The sequence below is a fragment of the Marmota monax genome, unplaced genomic scaffold (assembly GCF_021218885.2).
Source record: "Marmota monax isolate L192 unplaced genomic scaffold, Marmota_monax_Labrador192_F-V1.1 WCK01_AAM20220418_F8-fsc00171, whole genome shotgun sequence".
Classification (NCBI taxonomy): domain Eukaryota; kingdom Metazoa; phylum Chordata; class Mammalia; order Rodentia; family Sciuridae; genus Marmota; species Marmota monax.
In genome coordinates, this window is record NW_026694658.1 from 141,109 (window position 1) to 157,976 (window position 16,868).

General features: G+C 45.2%; 1 protein-coding gene across 7 annotated transcripts in view; it reads left to right on the top strand.

Annotated features, from left to right (window-relative positions):
* The window catches only part of Hnf1b (HNF1 homeobox B), a 51,657-nt gene that overhangs the window by 24,205 nt on the left and 10,584 nt on the right, over window positions 1-16,868 (top strand). For 3 of the 7 annotated variants that reach the window (XM_046423178.2, XM_046423180.2, XM_046423183.2), the window contains exons 5-7: window positions 6,610-6,770; window positions 11,816-11,951; window positions 15,645-15,839. In XM_046423178.2, the coding sequence (XP_046279134.1) occupies window positions 6,610-6,770; window positions 11,816-11,951; window positions 15,645-15,839 (492 nt within the window). The remainder of the gene's footprint in view (window positions 1-6,609; window positions 6,771-11,815; window positions 11,952-15,644; window positions 15,840-16,868) is intronic. The other 4 variants (XM_046423179.2, XM_058572319.1, XM_046423181.2 and 1 more) reach the window with 2 other exon arrangements.

The window sequence follows — 16,868 nt, forward strand, 5'->3', positions numbered from 1 at the left end:
CTCGCACCAGCTTTTTTTCCTCCTAGGCTCTCAGATTTTTAATCTCCTAAACTCTTTGCAAACATTAATCTTTTTCCTTAGAAGGAAATATTATTAAGAATTGGCAAAAAGTGCTGTTACAAAGGAGGAAACCGAGGCAGCAATGCGAATTCATTTGAAAGCTTTCATTTCTAGGGTTCCTGGGTTTCAAGCCAGGGAATTTGTTCACATTCTTCTAACCTCAGATGAGTGTCTCACAAGTTCACCAGACTGGATCATTTGTCTCTCTGCCTCTGCCCTCAAGAGAAGCAACTCGTGCTTGGAGTAGGGGGAGGTTAGAGTTATCAGCACACAGTAAAAGGCCATCAAGACTAGCCTAACCCCTGCCCCCCCTTCTCTCCCCTACACAAAGTTGTGGTTTCGTGGGAAAGACAGCTGTCTGCACATAATTTATGGACATGGACATTTCCTTTTGGGAGAGTTTCTCCTTCACATGCTCTCTCCTGCCTGAGTTTAAATTCCCAGTTTCCAGACCCAATGGGGCTGGGCCACACTCTGCATGAGGTTAGGAACACAGGGGAAGAATGTGTGTGATAGAGCCCTGGCCAGTTGAGTAATGTTTACTCTGTTGGTGGCGGGGACGCTCACTTGTTGGCAGAGGTCCACCAGCCAGAGGAACATTCCTGCATTATCAGGGATGGGAGGTTGGCTTGAAATGTCAAGGGGGAAAGGCATCCCACCAGGTTCTGGGTGCAGCTGGCAGACTTCAGTGAAGGGAACCCCCAGGCTTCAGTGCCAAGGACCACTTGAGGACAATCTGAGCCCCCACATTGCAGGAGAGTCCGTACTTCCTCCTCTCTTCTTATAAAAGAACAATTCTGGATGTGAGATCCTGGCTGATGTTGCTCTTTGATTAGCCTAACATTTTGTCTCTCAGCAGAATCCAGAGCTTCTTTGATATTATTCATCATTCTAGCATCTGAGGAGAGGAAATCTGTAGGCCCATTTTACAGATTGGCTGACCCAGAATCATCACATCTTTGAGAGAGAGAGAACTGATTTAAAGTGTCAAGAGGTGTCTTGTTGATCTCTGGAATTGTGGAATAGGGATTGCAACCATTTTTCCAAGATCTTAGAGAATCATATATCTAGGGCTCTATGAGCTACAGTTATAAACCCTGAAGTACAGGTTTCTATGGTTAATGACACCCTGAGCATCTGCTCCCTGGGGTCCCCCTGTAAGACAGTTGTGTCTGTCTTTGAATACATGTGCACAGTTGGTTCTACATAACCTAAAAATCACCATGCTTTGCTAAGGAAAACCACAGCACTGTTGGAAAAATAAAGTTTAAAGGCACAATTTTTGAAAACTTTATCAGTGACACATTTTAAAAAGATAAGAATCCAATAAAAACTTTAGCAGAGTTTTACACCTGATAGTTAAGAAGTACATAAATGCTATGCAGCCATAAATATGTACTTGAGCTTGAAAAACTCCTGATGTTTGCTTAAGGAAATGGGTGTCAGAGACAGAGGGATGTCTGAAATCAGAAGAACACTGTTACTCTTTTTGGGGGGAGAGGGGGTGCTAGGGATTGAACCCAGGGCCTTGTGCATGTAAGGCAAGCACTCTACCAACTGAGCTATATCCCTAGCCCCATGTTGTTACTCTTGATGGTCATGAATGTAGCTTGTGGCAACATTCATCTCAGAGTGACTGAGATGGCTCGCAGATGTTCAGGATGTATGTGTGCGTGTGTGTGTTTGCACACGCATGCACACAAAGGTGGATTTGGTTTAGTCCTGCACGGCCCCATTCATCTGGATGCAAATTTCTGAATTTACTTGGTGTTTTTCGAATGAATTTCACGTGACTCTCAAAGTATTCCCTAAAACAACAATGGATTGAAACAGATTCACACTTTTAATACAATTGCTACATTAGAACTGATCATATTTTCTCCTGCTAGAAGCGATGCCCCTTTTTCTGGGACCTGGGTTCTCAAAGCAGCTGGGGTCTCATTCCTTCATTCAGTAGATAATCACAGTGCAGGTGCTGTGTGAGGCTGAGGATGAGGCAAGGAGTAAAAGCCATTCTCCTCCTTTAAGGAAAGGGGAATAAACACATCAGGGTTCAGGATAACACAGTCCTGGGGGACGAGTCACCAGCACAAGTAAATACAAAGGATGGAGCAGACAATCACCAGGACCAATCAAGAAGGGCTTCCCAGAGAGCCGACAGTTAGTCCTCTCTAGGATGAGACGTGGAGAAGGGAAGAGCTTTTCAGGCAGAGCAAAGAGTGTAAGCAAAGCACAGAGGCAGGGCAGGCAGGGCAGGCAGGGCTATTTGAAGCGGGGCCGGTGATCTCTCTTGGCTGTATGGGATGTGGCAAGAGATGATGCACATAAGACAAGTTGTGAAGTCCCGATTTCACCAGTTTTAGATTTCTAAGCAGAGCAGCGACTTGGTATGGTTTTGTTTTAGAAAGAAATCCCAGGCCATAGTGGGGTGAAGGACATCCTAGAGATGTGTACTGGCCCAGGAGGGCAATGCAGGGAAAGCTGGCTCTTTGGAACCATAGGCTTGGTCTGTGCTTTTGACACTTCTGATCAGTCATATTGGATAGAAACTGGACAATCTGGGTCTGTCCCCTATGCTATTAGGAATTTAGCAACCACCCAACCCCCATGGAGCTGAGGCTCAGGAATAGGGGAAAGCGGATGACCTCAGCAGTGCCTCAGGAAAGTCTCTCTACTCCACCCAGGATGCCTTTTCATTCTGGACACACTTGCTGTGGTTCACTGGGGACATGGTCAATTAAAGGCTTGAGTGAGGGAATGAAGGGTGTAGGCCACCCTCTGGCATGGTCATTTTTCCTTCGGGTGCTCTGTGGCTGATTACCTGGCATTTTTGGCAAGTCAAGGCTGGTCCAGAGCCCTGTCATATCTTCAATTTCAGAGCTTGCCGTGGTGAAGGGAAGAGGCATTCCCCTTCTTAGCAACGTGCCTGCATGACAGGCACTCAGTAAGCTTTTGTGATCCCAGCATTCCAAAAAGTGTCTTAAAGACAATCTGACAGTAGGAGGATCTGTTGTGTTTTCAGCAACAATTATATGCCAAGTATGGCCTGGGTGCTTTCACATCCATTAATTCTGTCTTCTTCCCAGTTGATCTCATGGGTGCATGTTGTTGACAGTAATGAAACTGAAGCTCAGGAAGGCTAAATAACCTTCCCAAGGTCACATAGCTATTACATGATGGAGCCAGGATTTAAACCCAGGTCACCTGGCTCCACTGTGCACTCCACTTTTATTCTCATTTCAAGTGTTCTTCTGAATTTGTGAAACTTTACTTGGCTTCTCCTTCCTGTAATGAGCACCTATTTCTATTACGTCACCCTAAGAAAAAGATGGCTGGCTGGGTGCAGCAGCACTTTCAGAGTCCAGTGAGGGTCCAGATCCCTGTAAGAGGAGCATCAGTAGAAAAGGATGCAGGTAGATCTGGAGTTGAGGAGCAGCCCCTCTACTGCCCCCACCACGTATCTCCCACCATACTGCAGTGACAGTGGCCCCCTTCCTGCAGTGGGCATTCCCTTGGCTTGTAGGTGAGGAAGCTGGAGCTTACCCACAGAACAAGTGGCAAAGCTGTGATCCACACAGGGATCCCCCTAACTCCCAGCCAAGACTCTATCCCTGAGCCAGAAATTTTCAAATGAAGGTTCAGAGGCACATCAGTCTCCCAGAGCCGCTCCCAGGTTGTGTAGCTTGTGTAACAAAATTCCACTGGGGAAGAAAAAGTATGTAGACTGAAGCAGCCTTGGCCGAGCTGCCTGGACTCTTAACAAATGGCTCTGGACTCTCTCCTGCCATGCTCCCTTCTAAAGAAGGCTTTTGTTTCCTCTAGATATTCTTGGTTAATTATTTTTAAATAAATAATTGTGTAGATGGTGGCAGGGGAGAAGCCTCACTCTGACCCATATTTGATCATCAGAGGACTGACCATTTTCCTTCAGCCAAATTAAATAGGCTAAATCCAGAGACTGTTTGACTTGAGACCAAATCGATGGCGGGGACAGGCTGGGAGGTGAACGCACACCTGACTCCCAGCGTTATCACCATTCTCTCGGAAGCAGAGCATCTTGGGGAGGTAAATAGCTGGTCAGGGAGTCAGGAGAGAAACACAGTGAATTCCAGTTCCTCTGAGAGAAAAGAACAACAGGGCAGAGGCCAGGCCTCCTCCCAAGTTGCTTCCAGGGCAGGACATCAGTGGTTCTGCCTAAGCATGATCCTTGGGGGAGACAGTTGCATTCACTATTTAGAATCTGCCCCCATGTTGTCTAGAATTCTAGATTCTTAGGACAAATGTCAGGTCTATCCATTCTCTCCCCCCAGCATCGGTACCCCCAGTTGCCATGAATTGGAGATTAAGCTAGGAGCTGTAGAAATGTTATCTCTAATCCCAAAATATCCCTGTTCGTGGGGGTGGGGTGTTGTGGCTCAGTGGTAGAGCACTTGCCTAGCCTATGAGAGGCACTGGGTTCGATTCTCAGAACCACATGTAAAATAAAGAAAGAAAACAAAAGTCCATCAACATCTAAAAAATTTTATTTTAATAGTTCTGTTGAGGCAGTATTCTCTTCATTTTAGGAAAGGAAGCTAAGACACAGAGAGGGAAAGCAATGTTCCTATGATCACACACATGTGTGATTAAGAGCAAAGGCAAGATTCGAACCTGAGTTGGTCTAGTGCCAGAACCTACAGTCTTCCCACTGACCCTTCTTGCCAGAAAATCTGTCTTTTTATGGATTGGAAATCTTCAGTGTTCACGAGGTTCACATTTCTTTCTTTTTCTATCTATGACTCTTTGAACTGTTGGCAAATCCTGCTGGTAACTGGGTGGCCAGTGTAAGTGGAGAAAAAGGACCCAATTTAATCCAATGGGATGGAGTCAAAGGTGGTGAGTCCTTAGAGGACTGCAGACAGGTACAGAAGAAGACAGACAGGACTGGGCAGGGTCTGTTGATGTGGAGAGATAGAGGTCTTTCCTCTTTTAACTTCAGGGCTCCTGTTCTTAGGGGGGTAAAAAAGTGTAGTGCCCTGGACCAGAAGCCATTCCAGTGCCAAACTCACCCCCATAGCAGCCTTTGAATTGAAGGATGAGGGGGGAAAAAAACAATAGGAAAAGCCTGCAGAACAAAGCATCAAGCCACTTCCTAGTCAAACAAGTTGCTCTAGAAGGTTAGAACCTGCTTTAGCATTTGTTTTTGTTTTTTTGCCCTAGTCCTCTTAAACTCTAGGTCAAAATAGCCTTGGGTCATATCCTTAGGAGGATCCAGGGAAAACTGGCTTGAGTCTCTTCTTAAGTTTTAGATCAAGGCTACTGGCTATGACAGTTTGCCAGAGGGGACTCAGTAGCCTCCCCTGGAAGGTGGGACTCTGCTTAGGGCAGGAGGCAGGGCAGGGTCAACAGCCACAGAATTTGTATACAGGGATGGTTCATCTTGGAACACTGGGCAAGGAAAAGGATGGCCTAAGAGTCGGCCCGCTTCTTCAAATGATTCCAAGCCTAAAGCATTTGGTCTCCCTCCCTTGCAAGACAGGACCCCCCCCTCCCAAACCTTTTCATCAAATCCAAAGCAAAATACAAAGTACATTGTCTAGGAGGGAGACATTGGAGGAGAGATGCCCTCAAGGACCCCCCAACCTTGTCCTTGGCTATTTTATGGAGACTTCAAGCAGGACTTGCTTCTGCAAACTGGCCCTGGGTTCTTTGTTCTTCAGCTTCCTTCAGTTGCCTGGTCTCTGTCCAGCACTTGCCCTTTCCTGAGAGCAGACCTCCTTTTTGATTCCTAAGGAGGGTCAGAGCAGTGAGGGTTAGATACGCTTGACTCTCCCGTGGTTTCCTAAGCGTTCACCTCCTGCCCATGTGTGTTGCCTGCCTCACCTCTGCAGACAAACCTTTCCCTGGGCCCTGGAAGTCAGACAAAGGGGACCCATCAAAGGAATGTGGGATCCAGGGCCAAAGACGACTAATTATAACCCCATCCATTCCCTGCTCTTCCTGTGTCCCCTGGTCTCTAGGTCTCAGCCAAAAAGTGGTAGACAGAGACCAATGCCTGAGCTGTGGCTCCTATAGAGGTCACTGGACAAGTGCCTCTTCTTTGCCAAATGGTCTACTCATACTTTGCAATTCCATATAGCCAAAAGACACCAGGAAAGCATTTCTAGAAGGTATATTGAAGAATAGAAGAAATATTCCAGCCAGGATGAGAAGGCTGATCTCAGCCTCCAAATCCAAACAAAACAAAAAAACCAAAAAACTATGCTAAAGCAATAACAAGCAGGATTCATTCAGTCTTTGATTCATTCAGCAGAAGTTTACAGATGGCTACCAAGTAGCAAGACTCTGGGTATACATCCTATTCTCATGGAGCTTACATTCTAGAATTAAAGTAGAGGCATGCTATTCTTGTTCCAAAGACAACTGGTAGATGTGTGTGTGTGTGTGTGTGTGTACAGGAGAGGAAAAGGCATCTTGTCATCCACCCCTGAAAACAAGGGGAGCTGAGTCAGTATTCTGGGGCCCCTGGTGACACTAATGTTCCCTATTGGGTCTGTTGTTGTTTTGCAGGAGTACGCTACAGCCAGCAGGGAAGCAATGAGGTCACTTCCTCTTCAACAATCAGTCACCATGGCAACAGTGCCATGGTGACCAGCCAGTCAGTTTTACAGCAAGTCTCCCCAGCCAGCCTGGACCCCAGCCACAATCTCCTCTCACCTGATGGTAAAATGGTGAGTACACCTGGGCCATTGTAGCTCTGGAGCTGATAAGATAAGAGGCAAAACAAACACAACTTCTCACAAGGCCTGCCTCAAACAATGAACCATTGTAACCCCACAGGGGAAAATGGGGGCTGTCCAGAGCTGGAACGGAAAGGTAGAGCTGGTGACCTAGCCTTTGGCGGGTAGAAGAGGTGTTCGGTTTGAACCTAGCCAATAAATCTGACAGAGCTCTGCTCTCATTTTATTGATTGAATGCCTCATAAAGGAGCAAGCCGGGTGGGACGCTGTTTGTTTTGGGGCTGCCAATGACATTTGTGTTGATAAAATGTTCATTCATCCCTCCCCTCCAAGGCCTCCAAAGCCAGTGTTTTAACCCAGAAAGCACCTCACTTTGAAACAAGCCCTCTCTTTACCAACCTCCTTGGTACTGGTGAGAAGAATCATTGGCAAATCAGGATTTAGTGAATAGCAGGAGATGGAAGAAGTTTCTGGAACTGAGATTCTGAAGGACACGCATGTCGTGTCCATGAAGATGGGAGCACAAAATGGCAGGTGGGGTGGGGCGGTCACTTGGAGCAAGAAAGGCGGACTTTGAAGTTACAATTACCTGCATTTAGTTCCAGCACTTAATAGTGGCGTAGCCTTGGGCAGGTTAACTGAATTATACCTTCAGTCTCTTTTCCTCATCTATAAAATGGGGGCGATGGCAATAGGGTTGTTGTGGGGAGCATAACAACACGTGCAATATTTAGCAACAGCATTCAACACAGTCTAGATTTAATAAGTGGCAGTGTTTCTGTTATGTTAAGGTTGATGTTATTCTCATTAAATGAAATTTTCTATAACTAGACCCAGAGCCCCACACCCAGATGTAAGTTCAGCCAGCCTACTTGATAAAGGAATGGATAATTTGAATTTTTCAAGGTTCTAATCCTGTGGCAACACAGGGCAGGGGAGAGCAACTTGTGAGACAACAGAGGTATTTCGACACTAGTGAGAGTAGGAAGTGGAAAACTCTATTCTTTGGGTCATGCTCTGTGTTTCGGGGAGGGAGGAGCTGCAGGTTCCTGACTTCCCCGGGGGAGGTGGAGCTGCACACATTCCCGCAAGGCATCTGACCTGGAGGCCAGTGGGGGCCTGAATGGGGAGAGGGCAACAGGGAGCAGATGCCATTTTAGACCTTGACGTGGGTGCTGTGTAGGCAACACAGGAATAGTGAGTCACAGGTGACCAAGTCCCAGCTCCCTGGAGGAAAAACAAAGTGTAGTTTCTGGGGGAGAGCTGGCCCAGCCAACTCCAGTTTCAAGGGACCTGAGCTGGTCTCCCTGGTGAAGGGCAGTGGGGAGGGGATGGGATCCTTGCAAACCAAAAAAGGAAAGGACACCCAAGTGGGAGGCATTTTGCAGCTCTCTTGCCCTTCCCCCATCCCTTAAGAAAGATCCTTCTTCCTGAAGAACAATTCGTGTTGGCCACCTCATGAGAGACACGGGAAAGTCTTTATGATTTCTCAAGAGTCACGTCAAGACCCAAACAAATTAGAGTTAAGCATTACCCAGGCTTCCCTAGAAAAAGGAAGAGGTCTTCACTTTTCAGTGGATAAACTCTTCCAAGGCCCAGGCTGGGGATGCAGTTCTGGGGTATAGCGCTTGCTTGGTGGTGAGAAGCCTGGGGCTCCATCAATCCCCAGCACCACTAAAAGAAAAAAAAAAAAAAAACAAGTCTTGGCTCTTACAGCTTAAAAGTCCTTGGGGTTTCCCTTGGAGCTCTCCCACTCTCCACTCTTCCTTCTAAGAGTCCAGCTGCCTCGCCCAGGTCCAGGCTGCTCCAAATGCAGCCTGCAGACACTTTTTCTTCCCTTTCTGTTCCATGGTGCCCCACTGGGCAGTGTATTATTGGATTGATGATTGACTAAGATAGCGCTCCACACTGTTAGCAAACATCTGGAAGCTTGTTGGCAGGGACCAGATTTTCCCCTGTCTCCAGCACTCTGGCTCTTATGCTATGTCACTATCACTGGACACCCCAAATCAAGAGCCTGTTCCCTGTTAATATATAACAAGTCCATCACAGATCTTGGCCCACCAAAGCAAGAGTAGAATATGGTTTAAAAGGAACACAGGTAAGGGGACCCACATGTCCAAGTCTTGTCTCTCATGTACCAGCAGAAGGGTGGAAAAGTGCTTAACCTCAGTTTCTTCATCTGTTAAATGTGGGATAAAAGGGCCTACGTCATAGGGTTGGTGCAAAGATTGCTTACAGCTCTGTTCTAGGAATGACAGTTTCTGTGTGCTAACTTTCAATAGGACACGCCTTTCAAATCTGCCCCCAGGGATCGGTTTTAGAAATAATGTGATCTATTTGACTTTCTTTTGCATTGTTGGCCCCCCACACCTTCTTACCAAAATGATATGCACTGACAAAAAGCTGGCCAGGTTTAGGGTTGAAATCTGTGTGTGTTGAACTTAAAAAAAAAAAAAAAAAAAAAGCATACACTGGATACTTTCACAGTATCAAGGCAATATGGCCCAAGGTTGAAAAGGTCAGGCCCGAGAGGCAGATTATCTACTTTCAACCCCATTCTACCCACTTGGGCACATTTCTTAACTTCTCTAAACCTCAATTCCTTGTCTACAAAATAGGGGTAATAATACCACCCACATAGGTGGTAGGCATGTGAAGAAATTGGCTCAGGGAAAGGACTGTCATTGGCAGCATTATATAACTCAGCTCTCCAAATTGTCATGTTAGGGTCACCATGATATCCTTGGCAGTTCTCTGGCTTCTCTCAGTCTTTGAGCAAATGAAAAGTAGTAGTCACCTTTTAGAGTAAGAAGAAGTAACTTGTCCAAGGTTACCCAAACAATAGTGAGTGGAAAGGATTCAAACTCCAGCAAAACTAGGTTTGAATTCTGGCTTCCTCTCTTACTTATCAGGTGACATAGAATTAGTCTCAACTCTTCTGAGGATCTGTTTCTTGATCTGTAAGGCAGGAACAATAATAATAATAATGCCTGGGTCACTATCTATTGAGAACAACAAGTGAAAGCAATTAACAAGCTCTAAAGCTATACATATTTAAATTGTTTTTAATCATTGGCATCCACTCATCTGTTGCACCATCTAAACCAAATGTTGAAATGGCAGTAAGATGACTGTCACTTCATTGACTTTCTCCAATGGACTATATTACCCAAGAGATTGAGTCTAAGAGCAGGTTACCAATTTTTTTTTTTTTTTTTTTTATGACTCTGACATTTTGAAAAACAAGTCCAGCAAACAGGCTGGTTCTCTCCTGTTTGATGTGGTTGGAATTCCTTCTTGGTCATGTGACTTCTAACTCATTTCTGGATGCTCATTTTAAAAACACAAACAAACCTGTTTGGGTTTTTTCATTCTTTTTTAAAATTAACCTTGGAAACTATGGATTTGACCAGAAGGGCAGGGCCAGAGATAGCGTCTTACCCGAGCACTGATTTGAGACCCATAATCTGAAGAGCTCTGGGTAGAAAAAGAAGGAAGAAGGGAAGCTAAATTGCTCAGACACATGATGTATCCTAACCCTAAAGCATCTCCCAGGGTTCCTGACGCTCTTCACAACATCTGAGCTTGTTCAGAATGAGGGGAAACAGTCCTTTCCTAATAACAAATTTAGAAATTATTTTAAAACTATAAATAGCAAACTATCGTGAAAAAAGTATGTGTGTTAAACTGATAACTCCATTCTAATTATAATTAATGGGAACATTAAAAACATATCTGATAACATCAGGATCAAAACAAGCACACCTATTACAGTTGTTTTTGATTAATACTTTTCAGGAAGTTCTAACCGACAGACATGTAGACGCGTTTGTTCTAGCAAGCAAGAGCCTCTGTTAACATTTTTTATTGCTTTTTTCTTTTTGTTGTTGTTGTTGTTGTTTTACTTGTAGATGAAACAATGCCTTTCTTTCTTTCTTTCTTTACTTATTTATTTATTTTTATATGGTGCTGAGGATTGAACCCAGTGCCTCACAGATGCTAGGCAAATGCTCTACCACTAGAGCTACAACCCCAGCCCTCTCTGTTAACATTTTGTGCTTGTGATGCAATTATACACTTGGAAAAAAAATATATGAGGGAAAAATATTGGTAGGAACAAGTAAAAGGATTCAATTAAGTGGCTGAGATTAAAGTAAACACCCAAGAATCAGAGTAGATTTTCCTTACTAATCTGTCATCAGAATATAATGGAGAAACAAAATGGGGAGCTTGCTTAGTAGCTTGTCATTACAATATTAGCTGCTTGACAGGAGGGAAGGAAGAAAGGAAGGAAGAAAAAAATGTATAGTGAAGAGTTGGGAGGAGAAAAAAAACCCAGAATTATCCAATAATGTTTTAGCTCCCCCAATCCTTAGTAACAATTATGGGGGGAGGGGGAGGGGTGCCCCACATAACAGATAAGAACTTGGGCTTTAGGGTCAGACAGACCTGGGCTTGAATAAAAGGGGTGCTGTTTACTAGTTAGAGAATCTTAAGCAAAATAAATATCTACTCTGAATCTCGATTTTTCATCCATGAAATGGGAAGGACAGAAGTATCCTCCTGGGATTGTAGTGGGGTCTGTGAGTTAACCCATGAGCAGGACTCAGGGACAGTTTCCCTGTGCTCCTGCCTGGTTCCTAAATACTCTCTCCAGGAAACCCCAGGGCATTTCTTGAGCTATGTTTTTCATAGTTGTGTCTCTACACCCATAATGTAGAAGGCAGAAGGCAGAACAGAGGGTGCATACAAAATGACCTGGGGACACATAAGCAGGATTTCTGAAGCAAAGGTAACGTGCAAAGAGGATCAACAAATGCAAGCCCCACTAGGGCAGCAGCCTTGCCGGTTTTACTTGCTGCCCTATTCTCAGCCCCTAGAGTATTTGTCCCACAGTAGGTGCTTCATACTCATTGAGTGAATGGATGAATTAGCGAGTTAGCTGTGCCAAGGAATTGCTAAGTCCTGTCATTCTGGAAACTGCCCTCTGTATTTCCAGTTGCACTCATGTTACTCTTGTTTATCCTCTCCAGCAGATAGCAGTCTCAGGAGGAGGTTTGCCCCCCGTCAGCACCTTGACGAACATCCACAGCCTGTCCCACCACAATCCCCAGCAATCTCAAAACCTCATCATGACCCCCCTGTCCGGAGTCATGGCCATTGCACAAAGTAAGTTCTCTTCTTGGTCAGAACACTTGGGGCCAGGGAGAAGAAAAATGGGAAGCAAATCAACATGATTTTTAAAAAGGACCATAGGCACTCCGCTTTGTATCTAACTTCTTTAGTTCCTTTTCTCTCTCCTTAACAATATTCATATTGTTTAGTTCAAAGCGAGAGGAAAATTTTGGAATGGATTTGAATCCTGATCACTAGCTGGACGGCACAGGTCAAATCATTGCACTTTATGAGGTTCAATTTCCTCATCTATAAAGTGAGTTGTTGAAGCCATCAAATGGCAGTGAATGCAGACATGCTTGTAAATCTATAAAGCATGAATATGTATAATGTCACAGCTTATGTATGTGGCATATTTTTCAGGCAGTTCTTTGTGTTGGTGAGGATGGAGCAAGACATGTTGGGTTTCCTTCTGAATAGGAAATTTTATGTGGAGCCAAGACCTCTTTATAACTAAAGGTGAAAATACATGGGGAGGATCCAGAGGGACACTGTCACAGTGTGTCTGAGCTTTGGAAACTTTAAGGAGAAATAGGTAATTTAGGCACATGCCTAAAGACAGAGAAATGTACCAGTTCCTTTCGGCACCAGGAGGCTCCCGTTCCAATACAGGCTGCTTCCCATCACAGACCGGCCATTCCAGCCCATAGGAAGCCAGAAGCAGGCTGTGGCTGTGGATATCTCTGAAGAGTTTTCATGTTGACAAGTGTTCTGTGTATTCGTAGACTCACTGGGACAACTCAGGGAAAGTCACTGATTCTCAGAACCACCATGGTGACCCTCAGAAGTATTCTGAGATGACTCAGGAGAGATCTAAGGGTGACACATTGGTCATCTTTTACTTCACTCTGTATTGCCCTGTGTCCTCTTGGCCATTCTTGTGTCTATTGTCCATGTGAACCACCTCTTTGTTTGCTTCCTGAATTTTTCTTTCCTTCCCTCATCTCTCCCTAAACTGGCTCTCAGATTTTAGGATCACTCGGAACTGGGATCACTTCCTAAGGGAATGACTTACGTGTCATTTGAGGGCAGAACAGGGCTGGGCCCACTGAAGGCACATAGATTTATTGACTGAGTTTGACTGCTGGGAAATTAACACATTCTGCATTGATTTATGCAGAAGGAGAGTGGGAATGGAGAAGCCTTTAGAAAACTTGCAAACTAAAAAATTATTTAAAATTTACTCTCTTTTCACAAACCCTCTGGTATGTGTGTGGACAATGATAACCTAATTAATAGCAGGGTTTGGATTGAGAATGAGATAGGATACCTGAAACCAGCTTGCTTGCCCTCTAAAAGATTAAACTAAAAAAACCCATGGGTAAGATAGGCACTTCCATACTTCTATAACCAAAATAATACACCAGTGTTCCATTTGCCTTCCTTCTTCCCATGTCAGGCTTTGGCTGACATACACAGTTGTATATATTATTTTGGGTACAATCTGAACTAAAGTTTTCTATAGAGCCATTGCATATTTTTCAATTTTGTTCTTCTAAATCTCCTCTGCCATACTTCTCTGTCTTCCCACAGTGGCCTCTGATAGCAGGTGGGCAGCACTGGAAGGTACATTAGATGGGTGGGTGTGCATGTGTACTTGGGGCACTCAGTGTGAAGAATGGCGAGGATCAGCTGCAGACTTCTGCAGAGACACAATGGTCCCACCCCAAGGAGTATCAGATGAAGAGCCAGTTGCAGAAATTCTCATTGAGCCAAGACTCAAATGTTGTTGCGTACGGAGGCTGTGTCTGGGGATAAGAGGACTCAGGATACAGGATCTGTCCATGCCAACTCCTCATTCTCTATTCGTCCACTGGACTGCTTCCAGCAGAAGCTGCTTAAGCAGGAATCTGTGCCCAGAAAATGGATGAAAATATCAAGAGTCACACTGCAGGAACTAGAATGACATCAGAGGCTCTCCATCCTGGAACTAAGGCACATCAGGATCGCAGACTCTGTGGAAAATAAGATTCCTAGGCCCCACCTCTGAAGGTTCTGAGTCATTAAGCTTGGGCAGGGCTCAGGAATGTATATTTCTTTTTTTTTCCCCGTTTTTTTTTTTCTTTTTTTTTTTTTCCTTTTGGAGTTCTGGCAGGGGGGTGGGGGGCGCCTCACACATGCTAAGCAAGTGCTGTACCATTGACCTACTTCTCCAACTCCTGGAAGGTATATTTCTTAAAAGAGTGCCCCCAAAAGGCTCTGAAGCTCAGGAAAGTTTTAGAACTATGCCCTCAAATATCAACCATAGTAAACAGATGAATTTGCTTTTTCTGGCCAGAGATTTCCTCCCACAAGAGCAGTGACCATGGACTCCTGGAAAAATAGCCAATCTGTGGGGCTTCCTAGGAGACTGAGACCACAAGTAGGGGGTGGCATAGTGAAAAAAGATATCAGAGTTTCAGGTGATAGGCTGGCTTGGGGAGAAACCGACCCCGCCCCAGTCAATTGGAGATGGTGCTATTCTGATGATGATCAGAGGGTCCTACCCCCACCTCCACCCAGGAGAGTCAAGAGGAAGATTACTCCCCCTTCCTTTCTGTTCAGGGGTCTTAGCTTTTAGGTTTCTGATAACAATATCAGCTAAAGCTCTGTGAGTAAGCAATTGTTGAGGACTTTGTGCTATCTCCACGGAGGACTTCCCACAAGGCTACTTATGAAACCATCTCTGATTCAGGAAAGGCTCTCTAGGTGTCCTTTCTGAATCTAGATCTTCTTTCTGGATTTCTTTCTTCAATCCCATTCTTCCCCTTACTTCGCTGAAAGCATGAACAAAGGAACTTTAATCCAAGTAAAAGGTTTGTGTGTCTTCTCTTGTCCCCACTCCAGCCCTGCCTCAGGTGTCTTCCCCAGAGTCCTGCCCAGGGAGTAAGCTACAGAGTGCATACCAGGGGACCTAGTCCTACTCCAGGTCCTAAAAGAGGTCTCAGGATATAGATACAATCCCAAGCCACAGAGGCCCTCATACCCCCAGAACAGAAAGATGGCAAGATCCACTGCCACTGTGAGGGCTGACCTTTGACTTACTACTTCCTCCTTCCCAAACCTGGAACTTTTGATACCACAAGCCCTGTGCAGACAGTTATGATACACTTATTTCATAGACCCACTGAGTTCCAGTGCTTTCCTCCGGCTCTGCTATAATCAAGAGAGTTGTCACTTGACTTCCCTCTGGGTCTTTGCATAGTCTGCTATATAGGGTCTTCAGACCTTTATTTTGTTTTGAATCAAAATGTGGGTCCCTACACACCACTGCCCTCTACTGGAAAGACAAATCTGGGCAATAATCCATGACCTAGAATGAACACCTATAACTCTGCCAAGGGCACCAAGACCAGCATTTTTTTCACAGTCCAGCGTGGGTGGGAGCAGGCAAGTAGAGTCAGCTTTCCCGGGTTTCTGGTAACCTCAAGGGAGCTGAGTTGGGGAGTTTCACAGGATTTTGGGAGTTTCTCCAGCTCCAGTCAGATTGTTTCCATGAATGTCTTCATTCCACAACCCACTGTGGAATTTGAACAAGGAAAATCATCTCTCCAAGTCTCAGCTTCCTTGTCTACCAAGTCGCCTCCCATGCAGTCTCTTACCTAACAGGCTCATCCTGCATACACTGAGCAGGAGTTCTGTCAATGATGGTTGTCACCTCTTCTCATCCCTGAAGCCATCTCTGACCTTTCTCTCTTGCCCCCACAGGCCTCAACACCTCCCAAGCACAGAGCGTCCCAGTCATCAACAGTGTGGCCAGCAGCCTGGCAGCCCTGCAGCCCGTCCAGTTCTCCCAGCAGCTGCACAGCCCTCACCAGCAGCCCCTCATGCAACAGAGCCCCGGCAGCCACATGGCCCAGCAACCTTTCATGGCTGCTGTGACTCAGCTGCAGAACTCACACAGTAAGGACACAAGAGTGATGGGGGAGGAGGCACCCCGATCACTTTCCTCTTTGGGTGGTGACTTTCTTGGAAGGTTATTGGCTTGGTCACTTTTCCTTACCCATAATCAATCAAAATGATTTATCAAGCACAACTCTTTGTCATGTCTTGCTCTTCCTTTTTTAGTCCTCTTACCTACCCACAAGATTCCCAGGGGCAAGTGTGTGAAGAACAGCTTAGGCCTCCATGTAAAGGGGAGTTGGAGATGGGATGTGGAACACACAGCACAATTTCTCATTCCAGTACCTGTGGGAAAGGTACCACTGATCAGCTGTGGCACTTTCCCAGGGAGGCTCAACTTAGGCTCTTCAATCCAAGATTCCAAGCAGCCATTACCAAATAATTCAAGGAAGCATATAATGTGTATCTTGTTTGTCTCTCTGAAATAAAAGAATCTTCTGGAGTCCCTACACTCTCAATTTATAGGCCCTAGATATTTCTAATCAAAAAAACACAAACAGGTGGAAACTATTACCTGCACACCAACCCAAATGAGTGTCAGAGTTTATACCCTTCACACAGAGGAGACCCCACATCCAGTTTCTATACCTCCCCTAAGTTTGCCTATCTCTGTCTTGCATCCTGAGACAGACTTTCAGGCCTCCAGGCCTCTGGCCAGGTCTGCCTATGGCTCCTGGACTCTGAGTTTGGGAGGAGTCATGAAAGAATGGATGGTGTCCCTGCTTCAGAAATACCAGGAAAGTGTCCAGTGTAGACTCATCCTAAGTCAGACAGACCTGGATTTGAATCCTGGCTCTGACTCTTAACAGCTGTGCAGCAACTGGCAGATTACTTACCTATGCCGATTCTGTTTCTCCCTGGATAAAATGGGAATAGTATGCTTTATAGCGTGGTTATGCAAATTAAATAAAAATAGGGATGAATTGCATAAAGAGTCTACTAAGCATAAAGAGTATTAGAACTGCAAGTGATTGCTTACTAAGGGACTCTCAGAGGGCAAGGATGGAAAAGGGGATTTGAGTTTCTCCC